This window comes from Microtus oregoni, unplaced genomic scaffold, assembly GCF_018167655.1.
Source record: "Microtus oregoni isolate MIOR12 unplaced genomic scaffold, Mior012 000006F_ref0000085, whole genome shotgun sequence".
NCBI lineage: Eukaryota > Metazoa > Chordata > Mammalia > Rodentia > Cricetidae > Microtus > Microtus oregoni.
In genome coordinates this window covers 51,271,269-51,293,411 of record NW_024543065.1, presented here as the reverse complement: position 1 = coordinate 51,293,411, position 22,143 = coordinate 51,271,269, and the positions used below count along the sequence as shown (strand labels likewise).

The 22,143-nt window shown below is 51.8% G+C and overlaps 1 protein-coding gene across 2 annotated transcripts in view; it reads right to left on the bottom strand.

Moving 5' to 3' along the window:
- Positions 1–166: 166 nt before the first annotated feature.
- Positions 167–22,143, bottom strand: part of Sympk (symplekin) — a 34,224-nt gene continuing 12,247 nt past the window's right edge. The window contains exons 7-27 of one of the 2 annotated variants that reach the window (XM_041653687.1): positions 20,938–21,187; positions 19,883–20,053; positions 18,565–18,804; positions 15,273–15,427; positions 14,769–14,919; positions 11,900–12,104; positions 11,128–11,278; positions 9,971–10,206; positions 9,406–9,487; positions 9,151–9,264; positions 8,211–8,358; positions 7,415–7,575; positions 6,321–6,429; positions 5,939–6,039; positions 5,386–5,476; positions 4,638–4,739; positions 2,177–2,364; positions 1,233–1,409; positions 1,014–1,109; positions 422–775; positions 167–307 (exon numbers count right to left, since the gene is read on the bottom strand). In XM_041653687.1, coding sequence (XP_041509621.1) covers positions 179–307; positions 422–775; positions 1,014–1,109; positions 1,233–1,409; positions 2,177–2,364; positions 4,638–4,739; positions 5,386–5,476; positions 5,939–6,039; positions 6,321–6,429; positions 7,415–7,575; positions 8,211–8,358; positions 9,151–9,264; positions 9,406–9,487; positions 9,971–10,206; positions 11,128–11,278; positions 11,900–12,104; positions 14,769–14,919; positions 15,273–15,427; positions 18,565–18,804; positions 19,883–20,053; positions 20,938–21,187 — 3,411 coding nt within the window. In that variant the 3' untranslated portion in view covers positions 167–178. Of the gene's footprint in view, positions 308–421; positions 776–1,013; positions 1,110–1,232; positions 1,410–2,176; positions 2,365–3,027; positions 4,492–4,637; positions 4,740–5,385; positions 5,477–5,938; positions 6,040–6,320; positions 6,430–7,414; positions 7,576–8,210; positions 8,359–9,150; positions 9,265–9,405; positions 9,488–9,970; positions 10,207–11,127; positions 11,279–11,899; positions 12,105–14,768; positions 14,920–15,272; positions 15,428–18,564; positions 18,805–19,882; positions 20,054–20,937; positions 21,188–22,143 lie in introns of those variants that run through there. The other variant, XM_041653688.1, reaches the window with a different exon arrangement.

Sequence of the window (22,143 nt, the reverse complement as noted above, 5' to 3'; positions counted from 1 at the left end):
GGGCGCCTGCAGGGTGGGAGCTGAGAGTGCGCAGGCGCAGTCTAGCACTGCTCCGACTTCAGTTTGTAGTCTGCTGCAAAGAGGACAGACAGAGCAGCCATGCGGCACCTCCTTTATTTGTGTTAAGGCAAAGCTCTAGGTGGCCCACCCCGTCCCTCCCCCCAAGCCCCCGCAGCTGTCAGCTGTTCCCCTTGCTCTCGGTTTCCCTGGCCTCTGGGCTGGAGGTCGTCAAGGATTCCTCCACTGCGTGGTTGAGGCTCTGGGGGCTTCGCTCATCCTTGGAGCTCGGTCCGACTGCTGCTGCCTCCTGGTGGCGGGAGAAGGCAAGAGGCAGCGGGTCAAGAGCCGGTTGCACAGTTAGTCCCATACCCGGGGCTCTCTCTGCTCCAGCCTCCCTCTGCAGCTCTAGCTGTCCCCCTACCTTAGGCAGGGGACCCTCAAGACTAGAGTCCAAGAGCGTAGTTTCGGCCAGCCCTGAGTCGTCGTCCATGCTGATGAAGATGGCCGGGGTCTCGCATTCAGGACCCTCCTCCCGGTATTCCATGGCCTCCTCAGTAGGGGTGGGACCAGTTCGGGCTGCCGGCACCACCGCGGGCATGGAAGATGCTGAGGCAGCAGGTGCTCCTACACCTGTGGGCTTCAGCTTCTGCTCCTCCTCCAGCTGCCGCTTCAGGGCCTTCTCCTGAGCCAATCGCAGGCCGATGAGGTCCTGAGGGGGCCGCGGAGCAGGGGCCGGGGCTGGGCCCAGAGCCAGAGCCAAGGGCTCTAGGTCATCCTGGAGTTGGAGGGGTACTCAGCTCAGGGAGGGAGGCCGGTCCCCCAACTCCCAGGATGGAGGAGACGGAGACCACCACCAACTTCAGAAAGCACTGCAGTTTCTCCATCTGGACATGGGGGTGGGGTGTGGGGTGGCTATTCCCCTTTACCAGGAATACAATCTTGGGAGACTGTGGGTTTAACAACTGGGCCTCTTGGGGTGAGAGACACAGGCAGGTGGGCCACACTGCCCTCACCTCTTCCAGGGGCCCTGCAGGTGCTTCCTTGACTTCGGGTTCCTGCTTGCCGCTTGCCTCCAGGATGGTCATGATGGAGTTGGGGATGTGTGCTTGCTAGGTAAAGGGAAGGCCAGGACCGGAGCTGTAGAGAGCTCTGGCCAAAGGCACCTCTCAGCACCCTGTAACCCATAACTCAAACCCTTCTGCTCGCTTGTCTCCACTCCGCCGCCCAGGTACCTGGTGGGGAGTGAAGGAGCGCACGTGGGCCAACAGCGGCTCCCGGAGTTCTGGGCACTTGTCAAAGACCGCGCTAAGCTGCTGCGGAGGTAGCTGCAGGATGACCTGGAAGCTCTGCGGCTTGGTGCGCTGGCAGCACTTGATGAAGCCCTCCCATACCTTGGGGTACTTCCACACCTGTGAGGTGGGAGGGGACCATTAGGCAAAAGCCCAAACAGCCACCTCCTTCCCGCAGACACTGCCATGGCTGAGAGCCCACGTGCCACCACCTGACAGCATACTCCAGGCTTCATACAGCCACCTGCCCAGGAATGCCTTTCTCACCTAGGAAACTGTACTAGGACATAACCCAGTGAAAGGGGGTACCCCACCCACCCCCAATGCCTAGGCCAGCACAGTACCAAGTGCTAGGACAGCACCACCTCATGCTGTCCTCTCAGCCACCTCTAGCTGGTGCCGTCACACTTAATAGGGTGGAGGTGCAGGGACCTTAGCTAGATGCTGCACAGGACAGCCTGTGAACAGAACCCAGCTTTAGGACAGAGGATGGAACTTGATTATCTCCACAGAGTAGTTCTAAAAGTTGATGGTGCTGTATGCTTGAATCCCAGCACTTGGAAGACTGATGGAAGAGGATCACAAATTTGAGTTCTTGGTTATTCTGGACTATAAAGTAAGACTCTCACTAAAACAACTCCACCCCCCCACCCCATTGTGGTCTCTATAGAGACAGGATGCTTTCAGTTGAGCTATGTGCCCCGCAGGGCCTAGGGGTGCGGTAAAGGGAGACACCCACATCTCTCTGATCCCTGTTTTCATTGGTCACCCTGTAGTCAGTTGGAAGAGAACACTGCAAGAGGCAGGGTAGGTGATCCAGAGACAGGATCCTGCTCCCCAGGCAGCTGAGACTTGCCCCACTGTGGCCTCGGGCCAGAGCAGGTTACCTGCTTCATGATGAGTCGGGCCAGGATGTTCATGACGAAGCCCCCCAGGCGGGGGTACATGGTCAGGGACTGGATGACGGTCCGCATGAGCAGCATGGGCAGGGGGCTTTGCTCCATCAGCTGCTGCATCACCACAGCTAGCACCTCCGATGTGTACACATTCCGCTCCGCAAAGCACAGGTTGGTGGCTGTGAGGAGGCGGAGAGTGGGCCTGTCCTCTCTGCCTGGATGTTCCCTGTTAAGTGGAAACCCCACCCCACATAGCTTCTCCATCCCTACCGCAAAAGACCCTTTATGAGGATGCTCAACGGTCCTGTCCCCAGAAGATATAGGTAGGTGTGTCCAACCCCTAGATACCCTGTGGTGCCCCAACTGGGAGACTCAGCCTCCTCCCTGAGGGCAGCCCTGGGGAGTGGGGTAGAGAGCATGCTCCAGAGTCTGAGCCCTGGGGCCTGTCATAGCCTAAGAAGGGTGGCTATAACCCACCAAGGGGAGGGGCAAGAACTGCTGACACCCTGGCATCTACAGAAAAAAGTTTGGTCTCTGCCAGAAGGCTGACCAAAGAGATTAGGGTCTGTAATGGGGCAGGGCAGATATGACAAGGGACACTTAGGAGAAAAACTGCAAAGGGAGCAGGAAGAGAGTAGTGAGGGCTCAACCCAAGATGAGGACCCAACTGAGTAGCCAGCGCCCACAGGATGTGGGAAGATGCCACACTGAAAAGCATGGAGCAGACCTTGCTTGGGGTCTAGCTCCTGGGAGTGGGTGGCAACATCAGGGCCAACCGGGCTGATAGGTGATCCCAGGAGCTGCCTCTGAAATCCTTCCCCAAACACCACTGGCCATGTGAATGTGTCAACCAGGAAGTCTTTATTGAGCCAGAAGAAAGGGTTCCCCCACCCCACAAATCTGAGAGGCCAATAGAGGGGAGGGTGGTCCTGTAAGGAGGAAGCCCTAAGAGAGAGGAGTGGACACTGTAGAAGATGCACAGGCTGCAAGGCAGAAGAGAGAGGCCTGCCAGAACCTGAGGAGGGGTCTGCTCCTCTATGCAGACGTGCCCCAGTGCTACCCAAAGGGGCCCAGTCTCTTCTTGTGCTTCCCACTCACCCTCTCACTCTTTCTACTTGGCAGCCCAAAGTGTCCTCCATCCTAGAGGGCTGCATGAGACCAAGGCCAGTTTCTCTCTCACCTGGAAGCTCTACTTGGTCCTAGCTCTGACCAGGTTCAGCTCACTATCACCTCATCGCTGTGGGTCCTGCTCTGGATGGACCCACTTCAGCATGTCCTTCCCGAGTCCCAGCTAGGCTGGATCAGGGACATCAGTGTCCCAGCCGTGTACCCTGCACTGTGTTGGGAGGGCAGGATTTCACAGGAGCAGACAGATGAGATGTAGTGAGGGCTGTGGGAAGCTGGGGCCCAGCAATCCAAAAAGGGGATTGTACTGTACAAGGTAGACCCCTGGCTACTAGCCACCTGTGTAGCTTTTGTCAGGCCCCTTTCTTCCCTCTGTGACTGGACTTCTATTCTGGATCCCAGACGGCTGTGTGTGCATGTGCGTGTGTCTCCAATTTCTGCACAGAAGCAGGATCGCTCCCATTGCACCTAAAGTGAGGGTTTGGTAGAGCACTTGCCTGCCACACCTGAAGCTCCCGGTCCACTCCCAGCATGGTAAAAGGTCAAAGAAAATGTGTGTGCGTGTGTGTGTCCAAAGTCCACAACCCTGGACCACAACTTTTGAGACCTGTCCCTGAACCCTTCCCCTGGGCCTGCAGCCTCCTCTGTTCTGTCTTCACAGGCCCATCCCGTTAGGACTGTTGAGGAAGAAAAGCAGTCCCTGGAGAAGCTACTTCACCCAGAACAGGAAACGCGGAGGGACAGAGAGAGGCCCAAGTAAAAGTGAGCAGAGGTTGGAGGACAGGATGACAGGAAGGGCCCCATCCTAGGACAGAGCTGATGCTGGCCCAGAAATCTCTGGGGAAGGGAAGAAAGGAAAATGGGGTGTCTTCGCAGGGGAGGCTGGGTTGGGGTCCAGTTGGGCTCAGGCTGTGTTACACAGCTAGCTTCTGTGAACACTGGGCCCTAATCTACACCATACTCACCAAGAGCCTCATGAGTGCCAGGAGTGGGCTTATGGCACCAAGGGAGAGCCTGGCTCAGAGGGATGCTGAACAGCCAGGGCAGAGGGGCCTGCCAGACTGTCACCAAGCCCCCGCTGTGGGGTCCTCTGTTGCCTCAACTCAGGCCTGGCTTCTGCTCATGCTAACAGAGGCCCTTGAGCCTCTGGCTTGCTCCATGGGCTCCGCTTCCTTGAGTTCCTTAGGGTAGGGTGGGAGGGACAGCCCACACTGATGGGGTAGGCACAGCAGTGGTGATTATCTTCAGTCCAGTGGACTCATGCAGGGACTGAGGCCCCGCCCCAAGTCCATGGGAGCCGGGCCACGTAGGGACAGGGGCGTCTCACCTTTGATGATGGATTTCATGTCACACTTCACAGAGTCAATGTTGTGCAGTGCAATCAGCAGCTCTCCCGGATTCAGGGGGGACAAGGCTGAGTTCCCTTCACCTGCAATGGATGGCAATAGGGAAGGGAGATAGTACAGAGGTGGGTCTCAGCTCAGACTTGAGGAATACTAAATACAGATAAGACACCCTCTGCTTCGTGAGGACTGGGTGACAGAGGGTGAGACTGCGTGAGGTGGCCATAAGTCTTCACCACTCTCCGCCTCCCACCTTGTGGGAGATGCCTTGCTGTGGTCTAATTGTTCCCACTGGGTTATGAACCCTGAAGGCAGGATTGGGCCCAGCCATCCTAGTACTGACTCTACATAGCACATGACCATGGGCAGTTAGAAGGCAGGGCAGGGTAGGGCAGGGCCAGGGTCTCACTAAATGCTAAGTGGCTTCAACCTTCTGCGGTTGGAGCAAAGAGTGGAAAAAGGCAGTTCACAGAGACAGCCTCCTCAGGAGTCACATCACCTCCCACTGTGCCCCAACTGTGGCCGCGGGGACCAGATGAGGAACTTGTCCACATCACAGGCTATTTTTCCCTCCTCAGAATTCTTTCATTTCTCACCACAGTGGACAAAATGCCTCCTGGGGGCTAGGATGGCAGAAGGAACTGGCAGGGACAACAGTTCCTGGACCCTCCCCACACGACCCTGTGTAGCGAGGAGGTAAACTGAGGGTTGGCTAGGAGGGAGGGCACCTACCGTGCTGGGTGCCCAGCAGGCGGTTGAAGACCTCCTTCACCACAATGGGGTTGAGTTTGATGAGCTTGGGCAGGGCCTGGATCACCTCTTTCTAAGGCAGAAGTGGTGGGGAGAGGAGCAGGAGGATGAGTTAGAAGGGCCCCACTATTCACCTACTCATCCCAGTGAGGCCTCCAAACACATAACACATAACACATGTTCCCTGTCTCCCCAAAGCTGCTGCCTAACTCTGTTGGACAGTGTCATCCTCATTTCTGTCTACATGGGGATGGGGTATCCTTAGCCCCAAAACTCACTAGGGGCACAACCTTGTGGAGACCCTGCTGTTGCTGGGGAGTTTTCCATAGGCCAGGACAGTGGTGTGTGCACACTCACGCTCACAAGCATGCAGACACACACAGTAAGATGCCCTGTGACTGTGACGCCTGAGCACTGCCTGAGGAGGCTGGGGACATGGTGTCCAACTACTTTCCACAGGGGCAAGATGTGCTCCCACAAGCCTCTGGCCCAGCACCATGGAAGCAAGCTGGCCACCATCCCACTCCTGCCCTACCTTCTCCAGCCCATTGAGCACAGGGATGAGGAAGCGCACATCAGGCAGCCGCTTGTGGTACAGGTCTCGGACCCGCTTCACCAGCTCTGGGGATGGCGGTACTTCAGGAAGGCAAAGAAAACAGAGTTGGGGTGATAAGGAGGGGACAGAGGAGGTAAGCATATGGGAGGAGGGCTTCGTGGGCATGGGGAGGGACACTGCAATTCCAGAGCTGGATCCCCAGACTCTCCCTTCCTAAATGCCGCTCACATGGCTTTTTCTCTACAGAGGCCAAAGGACGGGAGAAATTCACAGGGGCAAAGTCATTTGGGGACTTAGCAGCTCCAGCTCTTGCAGGGGAAGAATGGGTGGGAGGGAAGGTAGAAGGCAGGACCCCAGGCACCTTTGTCCGTAAGGCTGTGCAGGCAACGGGTGACCAGCGTCTCTGCCCCCTTGGGACAGTTTTCCACTAGCAGTAGCAGCTCTGGTGAGTTCATGCCCATCCCTCGGATCTAGATGCAAAGGTCAGCAAGACCAGGTTACAGTGAGCATTCGAGGAGGTTGCAAAAGCTGGGGTGGTTAAGGTCACTGGGCTCTGGGTCTCTCCTAGTGTCAGCCTTGATCTGTGTGGTGGTGTCCTCTCTGGCAGGTCAGTGACCCAACTATCTCAAACCTTATATGCCCAACCTCTGTGGCAATGCCTAGGGAGGTTTTCCTGATCCCTGACTACCTTCCTGCAACCTGTGATCCCAGCTTGGCTGGATAACACCCAGCTGAGGTAGACTGTGGTAGCTGCTGCAGCGATGGATGCCCTTGGCATCCTCACCTCTAGGCACTAAGGACACTAAGGCACTCAACCCCAGAGCTGCCTAGCAGTTACTTCTTTTTCTCAGCACTGGGCTACAGCACCTTAGGAAGAGCCTCACCGCCCTTCTCGCCCCATTTCTACCCGGTGATTTCCATACTAAAAATATCACGAGAACAGGGTTGTGTACACCTGTAACCCCAGCGCTTGGGAGGTTGAGGCAGGAGGATTCCTAGAAAATGAGACCTGCTCAAATAACAAAGCAAAGCTGGGGTAGAGCTGACACACAGAACAAAGGGTTCTGAGTCCAGGAACGAAGAAGGCAACCATGTGAACTGCTTTTCATAAAGTGGCCCCTGGTTAACAGCAAGGGGAAGGCCAGTTGAAACGGTAACAGTACCCAATAGCTCAGATGCTAATGTGGCATGCTTGGGGACTGGCCTGCACCCTCATGTCAGGGCACGATGAGAAGCACAAGGGCAGAATATGAATAAATCCAGGTGTGCCCCACTGTAGGCTCTATCTCTGAGCCACTCTATGCCTTCTCATGAGTTGAAGACAGACATAAGCACCACCCATAAGCCAAAGCCACGAATCCAGAAGACAGCCTTTTGTGTCTACTGAGGTAGACACCCAAGGAGCAGCTGGAGTTGGGGGCTCCAGCCCTGCCCAGGTGGGCTCAGGAGCCTCACCGGCTGCTCAATGACCCTCAGCACTGTCCGCTTGATGTCGGCGATGGCCTCAGTGTACACGGCTGCCAGCTCGTGGATCAGCTTGTGGTTCTGAGGCAGGAGAGCCAGATAGAGATAAAGACACTGCTTCACTGTCTCCTCGGTCCAGGGCGCGGCCACCTCTGACAGGACAGGGCCATGCATCAATAGAGGCCTCTACTTCCTTCCCAAAGCCCTGCCCCCAGTGTCTGAGCCTTCTCAGTGAAGTCAGTGCAAAGGGGGAATAGGTGGAGAAAGAGTAGGATCCCCTCCAACCATCAAGCCCCAAGGCAGCTAGAAGGTCATTCTACAGTGCAAATTTAACCCTCTCTCTTCTAGTCCTGTCACAACTATGACCTCATCATAAATGTCCTTACACTGGCTGGCTGTCAGGGACTACAAGGGCAGCCCATCTGGCAACTCAGTCACCCTCCACACTGGTCCCTACTTACAGTTGGTAGAAAGACCCTCATTGTTAACCCTTTGTGCCACCACCTCCTTTGAGGGAATCACCACTTCTGCTCACATATCCTCCCCAGGCTCACACCTCTCCTGGGAGGGCTTTCCACATCCCTGCAGGACCTTCTATCTGTATTTTGGCAGGATCTGGGACTATGTATGCTATAGGACTTGGCCTGAGGTAGCCCTGGAACCCACAGGCTGCTCTCCTGGTCCTCGGCTTTCTCGTTCTGCAGTCCTGTCTGTCTGTCTACTATCCAGCAGCCATTCTAGTAGGCTGGGTGGAGCTCCACACAAATCAGATGAAGCTGCATCAAACCTGTGTCCTTGTCAGCTCCGAAGAGCACTGAGGGCGGGTTGGGGTGCACCAGGAGTTGCAGGTAGTTGAGGGCGAATTTTTCCACATACTCTCGAAGCTGTTCCTTCTCATACATGCGCTTAATGAAGAGTAGGGCCTGGGAGCGCACCTGAGGGAAAATGGGCAAGATGGACGGAGTGGGAGCATGGAGATGGGGCTGCACGGCTATGAAACAAGCCCAGCTGAGGCCCCAGAGAGCAGTGAGTGTAGCTCAGCTTGCCAGTGTCTCACTTCTCATCTTGCTACTCCCTGCTCTGCTCACTCTCCTAATTCCTCAACAGTGACTCTCCCTGCCAAGTGGACTTGGCTTTGGAACTTGGCAGGACAGGCAGCCCACTGCCTGGAAGACATGTCACTGACCCAAGCTTCATTTCACTCAGACAGCTGGGAGCCACAAGATCAGGGTCTGGTCTCAGCACTGTTTGTACCAAATGGCAGCACAGGGCCAGAGGTGGTGTGCTAACAGTGCGCTGACTGCTCATGCACCACCAGGGAGGAGGTTGGTGACACACTACAGTGCAGACAGGTCCAGTCCCTTCTCGTCTTTACCACTTCTCATCCAGAGCATAGCTACTGTGTTATGGTTATCACACATTTCCTCCTTCAGGAAGCTTCCTGACCCCCATCTCTTGTCTACACAGGTGGGTGCCTGGGCACTGTATACTGTGACATCACACTGCCTGTGTCACATGGGCTCCTCTACTGCCTGCTGCCTCAGGCTGCAGTTACAGTTCATCAACATGAGAAGAGAGTGAACAGGCCTGCCCTCTTTTGAGGGCATGTGCACAGTCAGGGTCAGGATAGCACCCCTGACTCCATGGTGATGTCACACCATGGTAAATGGAAAAAGAGTTTTGAGGAAAAGGAATGCCAGGCTGGTTGGGTATGGGCACAAGCTCACCCTGTCCTTCTCATGAGAGCTGAGGTCAAGGAGAACATGCAGGTACTGGAACTGGCGAGAAGGTCGCTTGAAGATCAGGTCTCCAAGTGTCGACATGCCCAGGTAGGCACGACTCTGCAGATGGAGGCAATGCTCAGCCTGCTGTGCCCTCTTACTCTTGCCTCCCCTCCATCTCTCAAAGCAAGTTTCCAGGACTGGATCCTCATGCCACCCTTGCCTGCAAGTCTACAACACAGGTCTTCAGAGGATGCTTACCTCATCCTCACAATACTTCCGTATCACCTCCAAAGCACTCTCGGTGATCAGTGGGGCCTCCAAAACCACCTTGGTGAAGACCCTGCCCAAGAAAGACGCGGGTCTTGCTGGAGAAGTGTGTAGCAAGGCAGCCTGCATCTCAGGGGCCCAAATGCACCATACAAATTCTTTAGCCCCTGGATCCAGCACTTCAGACTGGCATCTGGGGCGGAGATGTTCCCTCTCTGAGGCTTTCTTTCGCTACAACTAGGGATGGAACCCAGGGTTTCTGGTGTGCTAGGGAGATACTCTACCACCAAGCCACTGTCCCATCTCTGGGAACTGTTAGTACAGATGGGAAACCGAGAGTGACAGGCCACTTAGACCAAGTAGCAGAGTTGGGAATGACCCCGATGAACTTGACCCAAGTCCTCCCTCCCACCTACAACAGCATGGTCTGCACAGGCTTCTGTAGGAACTGGAAAAAGAAAGACAGGGACATAGGGAGGACAAGTTTGTGTGGCATTGAGGAAAAAGGGGAAGTGGAACATAGGAGAGGAGATGGAGCTTATAGCCAAGCCCTCACCCATCCTTCTGGTCCGGTTTCTCCTGCAGGCCAGAGAGCAGGCGGATGAGGCAGTCCTCATACTTGTCCAGAGTGCCTGAGGCCCCTGCTGCAAGGTAGGCATTGTACTCCTGGTAGAGCCAGGCGAAAGCCAGGTCCAGGCGACCCCGGACATCTTCCAGGATGAAGGACAGCACCTCTGACTTGAGGCCAGAGTCGAACTGTGTTACGAGGCTGGCCAGGATCTTGATACGCACCTGGGGGTAGGTAAGCAACTGCGTCAGTATGGCAGAGCCAATGCAGCACGCTTCAGTCACGCCTTGCACTTCTGCTGCCAGGTTCAGGAACCTCCAGGGGAAAAACCATATAAAGTGGATATAGTGGCTAACATCTATAATCCCAGCATCAAGTTAAGGTCAGCCTGGTGAAAAGAAACCTTATCTAGAAAACCAAATCAATCAACCAACGAACCAACCAACCAACCAATAGTTCAACCAAGGAAGGCAGCATGAAACATAAACACGGCACTATCACAATGTACGGTGGTGGACAAGGAAGAAACAAACTACCGTTTCCAAACCACTCCAAGTTCCCAGGAGTAACTAGGTACCTCAGTGTATAGGAAAAGACCTTGAAGATTCTTTTTGTCACCTTTAACCATGAACAGGATGTGGGTGACAATCACAAGAAAGACTACAGAAAGAAACTTTCTTGAAAAACTAAAAACAAACAAAACAAAACAAAACAACAACAAGAACAAAACAGAAAATAAAGGCTAGAGAGATAGCTTAATGGCTAAGAGCACTGGCAGAGGACTTGAGTCTGGTTTCCAGCATCCACAGTTCCAGGGAATCTGGTGCCCTCTTGTGGCTTCTGTGGGCTCCAGGACACACAGCGCATATAAACGCATGCAGACAAACACACATTTATAAATTAAACAAATTTTAAAAAACAAAGCAAAAAACTTGAAGTCAGGTCTGTCTGGAATATAACACTGCTAAGAAAGGTGGCCAGTAAGAACCAGCCCTGCAGGACAGTCCCATGCAGAGCTGTCCCCCATTCCACAAGCCTCCATTGTCTAGAAGGCTGTTGCTCTAATTTTACATGGGGTGGATTCAAGCCAGGAGAAGTGGTTTGAATAGAGGAGCCAGGGGCTGGGGCTAAACTGAGGGGCACACCTGGGCAGCCCCACTGCAGGCTACAGCCTTCTCAGCCCTCAGGATCCGCTTCACAGCGCCCAGCTTCATGGCTTCCACCTGGGCATCCGTCAGGGGCTTTAGCACGTCACTCAGACGAAAGATCTTCTTGCGCCCACCAGCGCCTGCCAGCCTACATGAGGGCAGGGACAAGAACAGCGTCTTGGCATGTTTTCTGCAGACCAGTCTGTCTGGTGCCCCCAGCTCTGAATTCCCTGAGTGGACCTCAGCACACCAGGAAGACAGTGTGAGGAAGAAATTGTTACTGTTTCTGCCACGTAGGCTGTCTCCCTGTGAGAACAGGAGGGGCCAGAAGGGGTTCAGAAGAGTAAGCACAAAGATCCTGGGTGGGTGGGTGGGGGATGATGGAATGGGGAGGGAGCGAGGTCGTAAAGGAGCAGGGAACACTCACTGTGTGTGGGTGGGGTGGAGACTGGATTTGTGATAAAGGTGATGGGAAGAATGAGGAAGAAAGGATGGTGACCAGGAGTCCTTGTTGCACATTAGGAACCATAGTAACTTCCTCACTGTCACCATGACTTGTGGCCCTGAGAGTTCTCTAACCTAGTGACTCCATGACAAAGGCACCGCATTCTCCCAAGGTGAGACAGAATAAGGAGGTAATTTGGTGGTTCCTGCACAGACTGTGAAGCAGAGGGAGAACCTGGTCCAACCCTGTCTGCTTACGCTCACACCTGCAAACAGGGCACACTCATGGGACGGGGGCCCATGTTCCAACTAGAAGAGGACTCACCGTGGCTGTGTGACAGGGATGATGGGTTCCGGCCTCCTCTTGGCCTGGGGTACCTCCTCCTCCAAGGGGGACATGGTGTTCAGAGAGCCCACCACAGAGATGGCCTGGCCCTGCACTGACAGACGACGCTTGATCAAAACGCTCTCAGGCTTCACCACCTTCTCCTCCTTAGGCTCTTCCTTACACTGTTTTGTCTGCTCCACACCTGCACGGAGGCAACCATAGCACCCTCAGCTCATCACCTGTGCCCTGGGCTGTGCTGCGCATGCACTGCACCCACCATGTGCAGCCCACCTAGCTCCAAGACCCAAGGGTCGAGCCAGAGGCTTCATTCCTGAGGCACAGCCAATGTCAGTCGTTGAGATACGTCACAAGCAAACTCTTAGGTTTATTACGTGTGGCATATGCGTATGTGTGCCTTGTGTGTTAGTGCTGGATTGTGTACACATGTGTGCACGTGTGCCTTGTGTGTTAGTGTGCTGGATTGTGTACACATGTGTGCACGTGTGCCTTGTGTGTTAGTGTGCTGGATTATGTGTACATGTGCCTTGTGTGTTAGTGTGCTGGATTGTGTACACATGTGTGTACGTGTGCCTTGTGTGTTAGTGTGCTGGATTGTGTGCACATGTGTGCCTTGTGTGTTAGTGTGCTGGATTGTGTACACGTGTGCCTTGTGCTAGTGTGCTGGATTGTGTACACATGTGTGCACGTGTGCCTTGTGTGTTAGTGTGCTGGATTGTGTGCACATGTGTGCCTTGTGTGTTAGTGTGCTGGATTGTGTACACATGTGCCTTGTGTGTTAGTGTGCTGGATTGTGTACACATGTGTGCCTTGTGTTAGTGTGCTAGATTGTGTACACATGTGAAAATGATAGGTGTTTCTTGTTTTTGAGACAGGCTTTTTCTGTGCAACCGCTCTGGCTATCCTAGAACTCACAGCGATCCACCTGCCTCTGTATTCCAAGTGCTGGGATTAAATGTATGTGTACCACCACCCAGCTCTACTTTTATTAAGATAGGGTATCACTGTGCAGCCTTGGCTGGCCTGGCCTCACTCTGTAGACCAGGCTGGCCTCAAACTCAAGAGATCTGCCTGCCTTCACCTCCTGAGTGCCCAAGTTAGAAATATGTGTTACTCTGACCTGCTTTTTTAAAAAAATTATTTAAATTATTACATTTTATTTATGCATTGTGCATATGATATGTATGTATGTACAGAGGTCAGAATACAATCCTGTGGAGTTGATTCTCTCAATGAGTCCCAAGGATTAAACTCAGGTCATCAGGTTTGGCAGCTGGCACCTTTGCCAGCTGAATCATCTATCTAACCAGCCACACATTACTTTTTGAGACAGGGTCGCCCACAGAACCCAGAGCTGGATTCAGCAAGACTGCTTGGCCAGAAAGATCCCCAGGATCCGCCTGTGTCTGCCCTCATCCAGTGCTGGTTACATGTACACACTACCTTGGCTTTTCTGGGGATGTTAGAAATCAGAACACGAGTCCTCGTGCTTACATAAGCATACCCACTGAGCCATCTCCCCAGCTTTTTTTTCTATTTATTTATTTATTTGTTTATTTATTTATTATTTATTATGTATACAACCTTCTGTCTGCGTGTATGCCTGTAGGCCAGAAGAAGGCACCAGACCTCATTACAGATGGTTGTGAGCCACCATGTGGTTGCTGGGAATTGAACTCAGGACCTTTGGAAGAGCAGGCAATGCTCTAAACCTGAGACATCTCTCCAGCCTCCTCTCCCCAGCTTCTTTTTCTAAAATGTTTATTACATCTCATTTATTTGTGTGGGGATGTATATGCATATACCAGGCTGCATGTGTGGTGTGGAATTCTCTCCTTCCATCATGTAGGTTCTGGGGATCAAACTCAAGTTCTGGGCTTGACAACAGACACTTTTACCCCTGAGCTGCCGTACCAGCCCATTAGGGGTTTGTTTGTGAGTCAGGGTCTCATGTACCCCAGGATGTCCTCAAACTCACTATGCATCCAAGGATGACCTCTGATCTTCCAGCTTCTACTTCCTGGGATGACAGGTGTGTGCCACTTGGGCATCCTCATGATAAACAGTCTTTAACAGCAGAGGCCATATGACTCCCCACCCCTTGGAGCACACTGCTCAGGAAAATCTGAGCGCACCAAAGACGCATAAGCCCTTGTTGACAGCAGCCATGCTCATGAAAGGTCTGAAACAAGGTCTGGTGCAATGGCGCAGAGGGTAAAGGGGAGCTGAGTCCAGCCTTTCAGACCCACATGAGATGGAAAGAGAGAACATGCTTTGTGAAGTTCACAGCCGATGGGCACTGGAGCTGTGCTTGTGGTACTGCTCATGACTTGTACTTCAGAGAACAAGCTGGCGCCGAGTGTGCCCACACCTGTAATTCCAGCACTCAGGAGACCAGGCAGGAAAACTGGTGCAAGTTAGAGGCCAGCACGGGTTCCACAACAAGACCCAGTCTTAAAGAAGACAAAAGCCCAGACTGGGGAAATAGCTCAGGGGTGAAAAGCACTTGCTGCTCTTGCAAAGGACCTACATTTTTCTCCCAACACCGCCATCTCCAAGAGATGTGACACTCTCTTCTGATCTCTGAGGGCACACATCAAATAAAAGCACACTGATGAAATAAGGGAAAGTCTCCAAGGCTCAGGCTCAGTAACCTGACACTGTCAGTCTGGCTCAGTCTGGACCTCAGCGTCAAGTCTGTCGGATTTCAAAGCCTCAGGACACTGAGCACTCTGCCTCATGATGGACCCATGATGGGAGGTAACATGTTAGATGGCACAGGACCATCTCCACAGCTTCTCCACAAGAGTCCAGTGCCACGGCCTGGCTGGGTCAGCACAAGACTCACCAGGACCCAGTCCTGCAGCTGTCATCTGTGTGGCCATGAGCCGAGCAAGGTGCTTGATCTGGGCTTCGGTGCCTGCTGACTCCACTGGGGTGTAGATGGCTTGGAAGGAGGCAGGCATGGTCTCAGGCAGGTACACCATGCTGATGAGAACCTGTGGTATGCCCAGGAAGGGGACACTTAGCAAGCTCAGCCTAGGGCAGCATGTGAGAAGCATCAGGAACTGAGGCTGGACTGGGCCTGCCCTCCTCATCTTAGCTTTCAGAGGAGCTAATGACCTGCTAGGCAGTTCACTTGGGAGAGTATCCCATCCCAAAGAACAGAGTGATGGGGAGTGGGATAATGAGGATAAATGGCCTCTGGAAGGAGGAAGGGTGAGAGAAGGGGCCCAGCCAAGGGTAGGAGGGACTCCTGGCTGATGCTACCAGGAGGTGGTCAGCAAGAGTATGGATAGGGAAAGGACTGGGATCCGGACTCCCATCCCTAGGACGGCCTCACCCTCCTCACCAGATTGGCTACATTGTCAGGCGTCAGGAGAGGCTGCAAGAACTCAGCAGTGATGTCCGTGTCTGACTGGCCTGAGATCTGGGCTGAGGCCTTCGAAGTCCCTGATGGGCCAGGCTCCAAGTCTTTGTCTTCATCATCTTCTCCCAAGTTGGGCTCTGAGAAGGAAACAAAAGGCTGGCTCTCTAGACTGCAGCAGGACCTGTGCTCAGGGAGCCGAGTAGCCCTGCCTCTAGAAAACCACTGCAAGGAGACAGAGCAGGCAAGGACCTAAGTCTCAGTTTGCCATGACCAAGAAAATGTCATAGGGCCCCAGGCACCCACCTCTTCCTGGGTTTCAGGTCTCATTTGGTTGGCAAAAATCCAAAAACCTCTAGTTGATCACATTAGGCTCTAAGATGATGGAATCATTAATATATTCCATACTGAGGATGGAATGCAGGACCCTACAGTCACTAGGGCAGGTGGCCCCAGTGGGAAACAATATTGCTGTTACTGTTCCTTCACTGACATTATTCTCCTTCACCTTTTTTTTTTTGAGACAGGGTTTCTCTGTGTAGCCCTAGCTGTCCTGAAACTTGCTCTGTAGACCAGGCTAGGCTTGAACTCAGAGATCTACCTGCCTTTGCCTTCGAGTGTTGGGATTATGCCCTACCACCGCCCGGCCTCTCCTTCATCTTTTAAAAGAGTTGTTAATTTAGTTTATGTGTGTGGCTATTTGCCTGCATGTATGTATATCTATGCACCATGTGTGTGCATTTGAGGTAAGAAGAGGGTGACGGATCCCCTAGAACTGGACTAACAGATGGTTTATGGGCTGCCATGTCAGTACTGGGAATTGAATCCAGGTCCTCTGAAAGGGCGGATAGCACTCTTAACCCCTGAGCTGTCTCTCCAGCTCCACCCAGTCCCCCTTTCTGAGACACTGTCTTATGCAGCTCAGGCTGGCCTAAATTTACTATGTAGTTCAGACCAGGTCGGAACTCATGACCCCCCCTGCTTCCGACCTCCACGTGCTGGATCAGAGGTGTGTACCACCATGCCTTGCTAGAAGATTGTCATTCCACAGTAGGTGACAACTTAATGGATATGGACACAACATCAGCTTAGCAAGCAAGTGAGAAACATATGGGCCAAACGCAATGTGTGATCCACACCCATAAACAGCACATAGAAGCCTCAAGTAGTGCTTCTGCAACTTGTCAAGAAGTTTAGAGACATACGGAACTGGACAAATGGCTCAACCCTTAAGAGCATTTGCTTTTCTAGAGGATCCAAATTTGGTGTCCATCACCCATGTCACACAGCTCACACATGCTTGTAGCTGCAGAGGGTCCAAAGTCCTCTTTTAGCCGTTGCGGGCAACTGCACTTACGCTCTTACACCCACCCACAGGCATACATGAACATACATGATTACAAATAAATCTTAACCAACTTCACAATGGTCGTGCACACCCTTAATCCCAGCACTCAGGAGGCAGAAGCAGGAACATCTTTAAATTCAAGGCCACCCTGTTCTACAGAGTGAGTTCCAGGACAGCCAGGGCTACACAGAGAAAAAAAAAAAAAATGACAAACAAAAAACCAACAACAACAACAAAAAAAAAAACCCCAACCAATCAATCTTTTTTTTAAAAAAAAAAAAAAGGAGAAAACTGACTTCAAACAAACTTTAAATGCACAAACTGTTTACTTCAGTGTCTTTCTTTGGGAGTATTCTATGGTTAGATGTGTAGGATAGTCCTACAGCATGGACAGAAATGAAATGTCCACAAATGTAACTGTCAATCTTTCCATCACATTACAGAGGATGTGGCCACCACTAAAAAGATGCAGTGCAGACGCAGAAGTAGCTTAAACTTAATGCCTGAGCAGTGGCTCAAAACCATCTGGAATGGCAGTTCCAGGGAATTTGCTACCCTCTCTTGTCTTCTGGAGACACTAAACATGCACATAGTAAATGTACACGTGTGCAAGCAGAACACTCACACATAAAATAAAACCAATCTAATGAAAAAGTTAAAATAAATAGTAAAAAGAACAGGCCAGTGACAGGCTCAGCAGGGAAAGATGCTTCCTGCACAAACCTAAAGATAAGCTCAATCCTCAGAACTCACATAAGGGAGGAAGGAAAGAAAAGACTCCACAAAGGTATGCCTTGACCTCCATACACACACGGTACATGTGCTCCCCCCATTAAAAAGCAGATGCTGTGGACTTCAACATGCACACATAGAAAGTGATCCATAGAAACCTAATAGAGCACAACACTGAGCAATGGAGGGTGTAGCTAGATCCCCACAGCAGCCCTTACGAAATGAATTAATTCCATTTGAATATGAAAAAGAATTTCATAGCTGGGTACACTGACACACATCTTTAATCCCAGCACTTCAGAAGCAGAGGCAGGTGGATCTCTATGAGTTTGAAGGCAGCCAGGACTACATAGTGAGACCATAACAAAAATGAAACAAAACCCCTAAATAATTTCATAAATGTTCTATAAACAAACAGATGACATTTTTAAAATGTTGGTACTGGGAGGCTGTCATGGCCAACACTATTGTTTAATATTCCAGAAATCACCTCAAAGTTGGGGTGGTGACACACACCTGCAGGTGGAGGAAGTAAGACTGTCTCAAAAACAAACAAACAACCCCCCCCCAAAAAACCCCAGAAATGTTAAAAATTTCAAAATTAAAAAAGAAAAGTCCAAGCACACTCCTTTAATCCCAGCATTAGGGAGGCAGAGCCAGGTGGATCTCTGTGAGTTCAAGGTCAGCTTGGTCTACAGAGTGAGTTCTATCTATGATACTCAGGGCTACACAGAGAAACCCTGACTTGAAAAATCACAGAAAGAAAATCTAATCTGTGTGTGTGTGTGTATTTATATATATATATATATATATATATATATATATATATAGAGAGAGAGAGAGAGAGAGAGAGAGAGAAAAGAGCCTTCCACACACATACAAAACAGGAAAGGAGACATGAAGGCGACTCTCACGACTCACATCATTCCTTCCTGTACCATCTAAATGGCCCCACACCCGTCATCCCAGCAGTCCAGACATGGTGGCAGAAAGACCAAGGTCATCTTCTCCTAGACTAAAAGTCTCTACTTAGAAACACAAGTTCACACTTATTAAATGTTCTATATGCTACAGTTTTCTACTTGGCTATGCTTACTTACATCATCATGTTATGGGATGTCCTGTGTATCAATGCAACTTTAACAGTGCAACAAAGCCACCTCAGACAAGCCCAGGCCTTATGCTAACCCAGCTCACCCAGTTTCATTTTCTTCAGCGTGGAGTCAGCATCATCCCGGGGCCGTTTGCGGGAGTCCTTGCTGCTGGGCATATTGCGGGCGATCTCTGCCTGGGGGGTGCCCAGGTCCACCAGCAGGGTGGTGATCTGGGCCTGGAACTCCAAGGAGGCAGGGTGCTTGAGCACACTCAGCAAGTGCAGCTTGAGGTTTTTACGCACGCTGCTCACCTGGGACTTGGCCAGTGTTGGGGGCAGGTTGGCTGTAAGGACAGAGGTGGAAGCTCGATGCTGGGGACAGATCACTGTGTGGTCTGCCAGGCTCAATTCTCAGCCCCAAACAGGGACTCTTGCTGCCGTTCCCTGGGAAATTCCTAGGCTTGCAGAAGGACTGGTAGCCTCCCCCTTTCAAGCTGAGACTGAAAGCCCAAGAGACCTCTACAATATTAGTCCTTTAAGGTGAGAAAACCTAAGTCATTTCTCTGTAGCACTCGAGCCTCAGGTCCCCGTCTCCAATCTGCAGTCCAGTGCTCCCCTGGAGAGAGCTGTGACTGCCACCTTCTCTACAAGCTGCTGACTGAGCGGCTGCCACAGCTCAGGCCAGTCGTCCTGCCACTAGCCAGAGTCTCAGTCACCTTGGTGAGCAAGCTGCCCCTGCTCCACAGAGAAAGAGGACTCTAACTCGGCCTGCACGGTATCTACCATTGGTTCCTTGGCCAGTGCCACTCTCATTCCCTTTTGAGGGAACCACCCTGTCTCCATCCTCTGTCCAAGTATGCAGGAGACTGGAACCAATGAGAACACTGCGTTTCCCTGGCCACTGTGATTGGCTCAGTAGTAGGCTAACAGTCTCTGCTCAGCCAATCATAGACAATGAGTATCAGCCCTGACTTTTGCTGGAATGATGGGGAAAGAGTTGCACTCTCTCTCTGTTGCTAAGTGGCCAGAATAGGGGCCATCTTTACTGCTTCAGCAAACATCCAGAAAACTAAGTCAACACAAGAGCTAGAGATGGACAGACTAGATCCCTGGCCAGCATCCACTCATGTTTCAACTCCAGACTTCTAGAGTTTTATTCAGGCACAAACATGGGAAAATGTGACCAGCAGCCTTCTCTGAGGGATCAGGGGGAGGCTGGAGTGTCAGAAAGGATGCTGTGGCCCAGCATCCCAAGCCACGTTTGAAGCAGTTTTTATCCCACACCAAAGCTTTCTATCTAACATGGAGTTCATGGTGAGCTGCAGTGCCGACCAGCATGCAGGAGAGCATGTAGAGCTCAACAGCTCCTCAGGAACCCGCAACCTGGCCAGGATAACATGGGGAGGGGGACTCTCAACCTACCATGCAGAGTCTCATATGCCTGGATCACCTCGGACATGAACATGGGTCTCTGGCGGGCGATGTTGGCAAGGGAGCCCAGGGCTGTGGTCAGGTTGATGGAGGAGATGGCAGGGTGCACCATGAACTTCAACAGTTGCTCCAAGGCCGCCTTGCCTTCTTCCCACAGGACATCTAAAGGGGAAGAAGAAGGATCAGTCGGTGGTGCCCCAGTGTCCTCCAAAGCCAACACTTCACATTTTGTGCCAACACACTGAGTTCATATTACAGGAAGACAAGTAAAGCAAATTCCATGCAGATCTGCCGAACACATGGAACCACTGTATAGCAATTTTTTTTTGTTTTTTTTTTGTTTGTTTTGTTTTTTTGGTTTAAGACAGGATCTTATTACGTAGCTTGGGCTGGACGCAAACTCATGATTCTCCTGCCTCTACCTCTCAAGTGTTAGGATTTTCAGGCATGTCATGCCCAGTGCATGCAGGGCTGGGGAAAGTTCTGGGCTCTATGCCAGGCAAGCACTCCATCAATTCATCTGCAGCTCAGGCCTGTAATCTCACCAAACTTGGAAGTTCAGCTAAAAGGATCAGAAGTTCAAGGTGACCTTCAACTACACGAGGCTAACCTGAGATGCATGAGGCCCTGTCTGGAACAAAATAAGAAAAGGGGCAGGAGGGAAGAAGGTTGTTGGGGGCTGTGGACTCCCAGACCCTGAATTTCTTGTCAACTTGTTATGCTTGCAGCTGCTCTAAGTAAAACAATTTGTTTTCCTGTGTTTGCAGCTGCTCTGAGCAGGAGACCTGATGGCAGGGGAGTGGTTTCTGGAGGGTCTGATTGGGGCAAGGCTATCAGTTAAGGATCCCTATATAAGCTGCCCTGGAACACAATAAATGGGGCATTCTTGTTTCAAGGATAACCCGTGTCCCCGCCTGTCTGTGTGTGTGTTTTTAAATCTCCAGCCTAGTTCCTGCTTGTGTACCGTCCCGTAGTGCAGGCGCTACAAAGGTGACTGTAAGCAGGGCCAGTGAGTGCATACAGGGCACTAGGGCAGCAACACTCACTGTACTGGATGTAGGGGTGATCTCGGGGGATTCGGTCCAGACTGATGTCATGTTCTTGGCGTCGGGGTACCTCTGAATCAGCCATGCGCGGTGATAGGGTGACAATGAGGCCCTCCACAAACTTGATGGCATGTGTACGGATGCCGTCATTGTCAGAATCCAATAGCAGGATGATTTCTCCAGCCATGGAGGATACCATGTCCCAGCAGGCCTCCTGGAGATCGTTGATGACCCGAGACTTCACCATCCACTGCCAAGGGGCCAGGAGGAACAGAAGAGACAGAGAGAGCCAAGACAACAAATCAACTACCAGCAGGCTCTGCCCCACCTGCAGACTAAATGACTGAGAACATTCACTTGGTTAAACCAACAGCTATGCTCAGTGCTGGGCAGTGCTAGGATGGGGGCGACCAAGACAGAGCTAACTCAATGATGAGGCATCAGATCTCAAAATACAGAAGTAGTAACGGGGTGGCAGGGCTGAAAAGATGGCTCAGCAGTTAAGAGTACTGGCTGCTCTTCCAGAGGACCCAGGTAGGATTCCCATACCTACACAGAGCTCTCAACTGCAACTACAGTTCCAGAGTACCTGATGCTCTCTTCTGACCTCTACAGGCACTGTACACACCCTGCATTGACATACATGAAGCCAAAACACCCACATGCCCCCCTCCAAAGAGCAGCAGTGACTGACCAGCTTCATTTTGCTAGCAATGAATGGCCTAAGCAATGAACTCACTTCTGTGTCATCAAACAACAGTCGAGAACCCAGGTTATTTCCCCACCCTTTAAGATTTGTTTATCTTTATATGTATGGGTGTTTTGTCTGCAGGTATCCGTGCACCACATGTATGTAGTACGCAAGGAGATCAGAAGAGGGCATCAGAGAGCCTGAAATTGGAGTCAGAAACGGTTATGAGATACCATGTGGGTGGTGGGAAGTGAACCTGGATCCTCTGGAAGAGCAAGCATTCTCAACAGCTTGGCCATCTCTGCAAACTCATGATCCTTTTTTAAAAATTGCTATTATTTTTGTAGTCCAAGGTGGCCTAGAACTTTCTGCCTCAGCCTCACATGCTGGGCTAACAGGTGAGCAACCCATACCTGGCTGTGCTAATTCTTTAGTCTGTGTCCCTCACTGAGCTAGCACTGTGAAGGCCGTACCTAGAGTCGTGGTCTTCGCTGTCCCTGCACCACCTGGCAGAA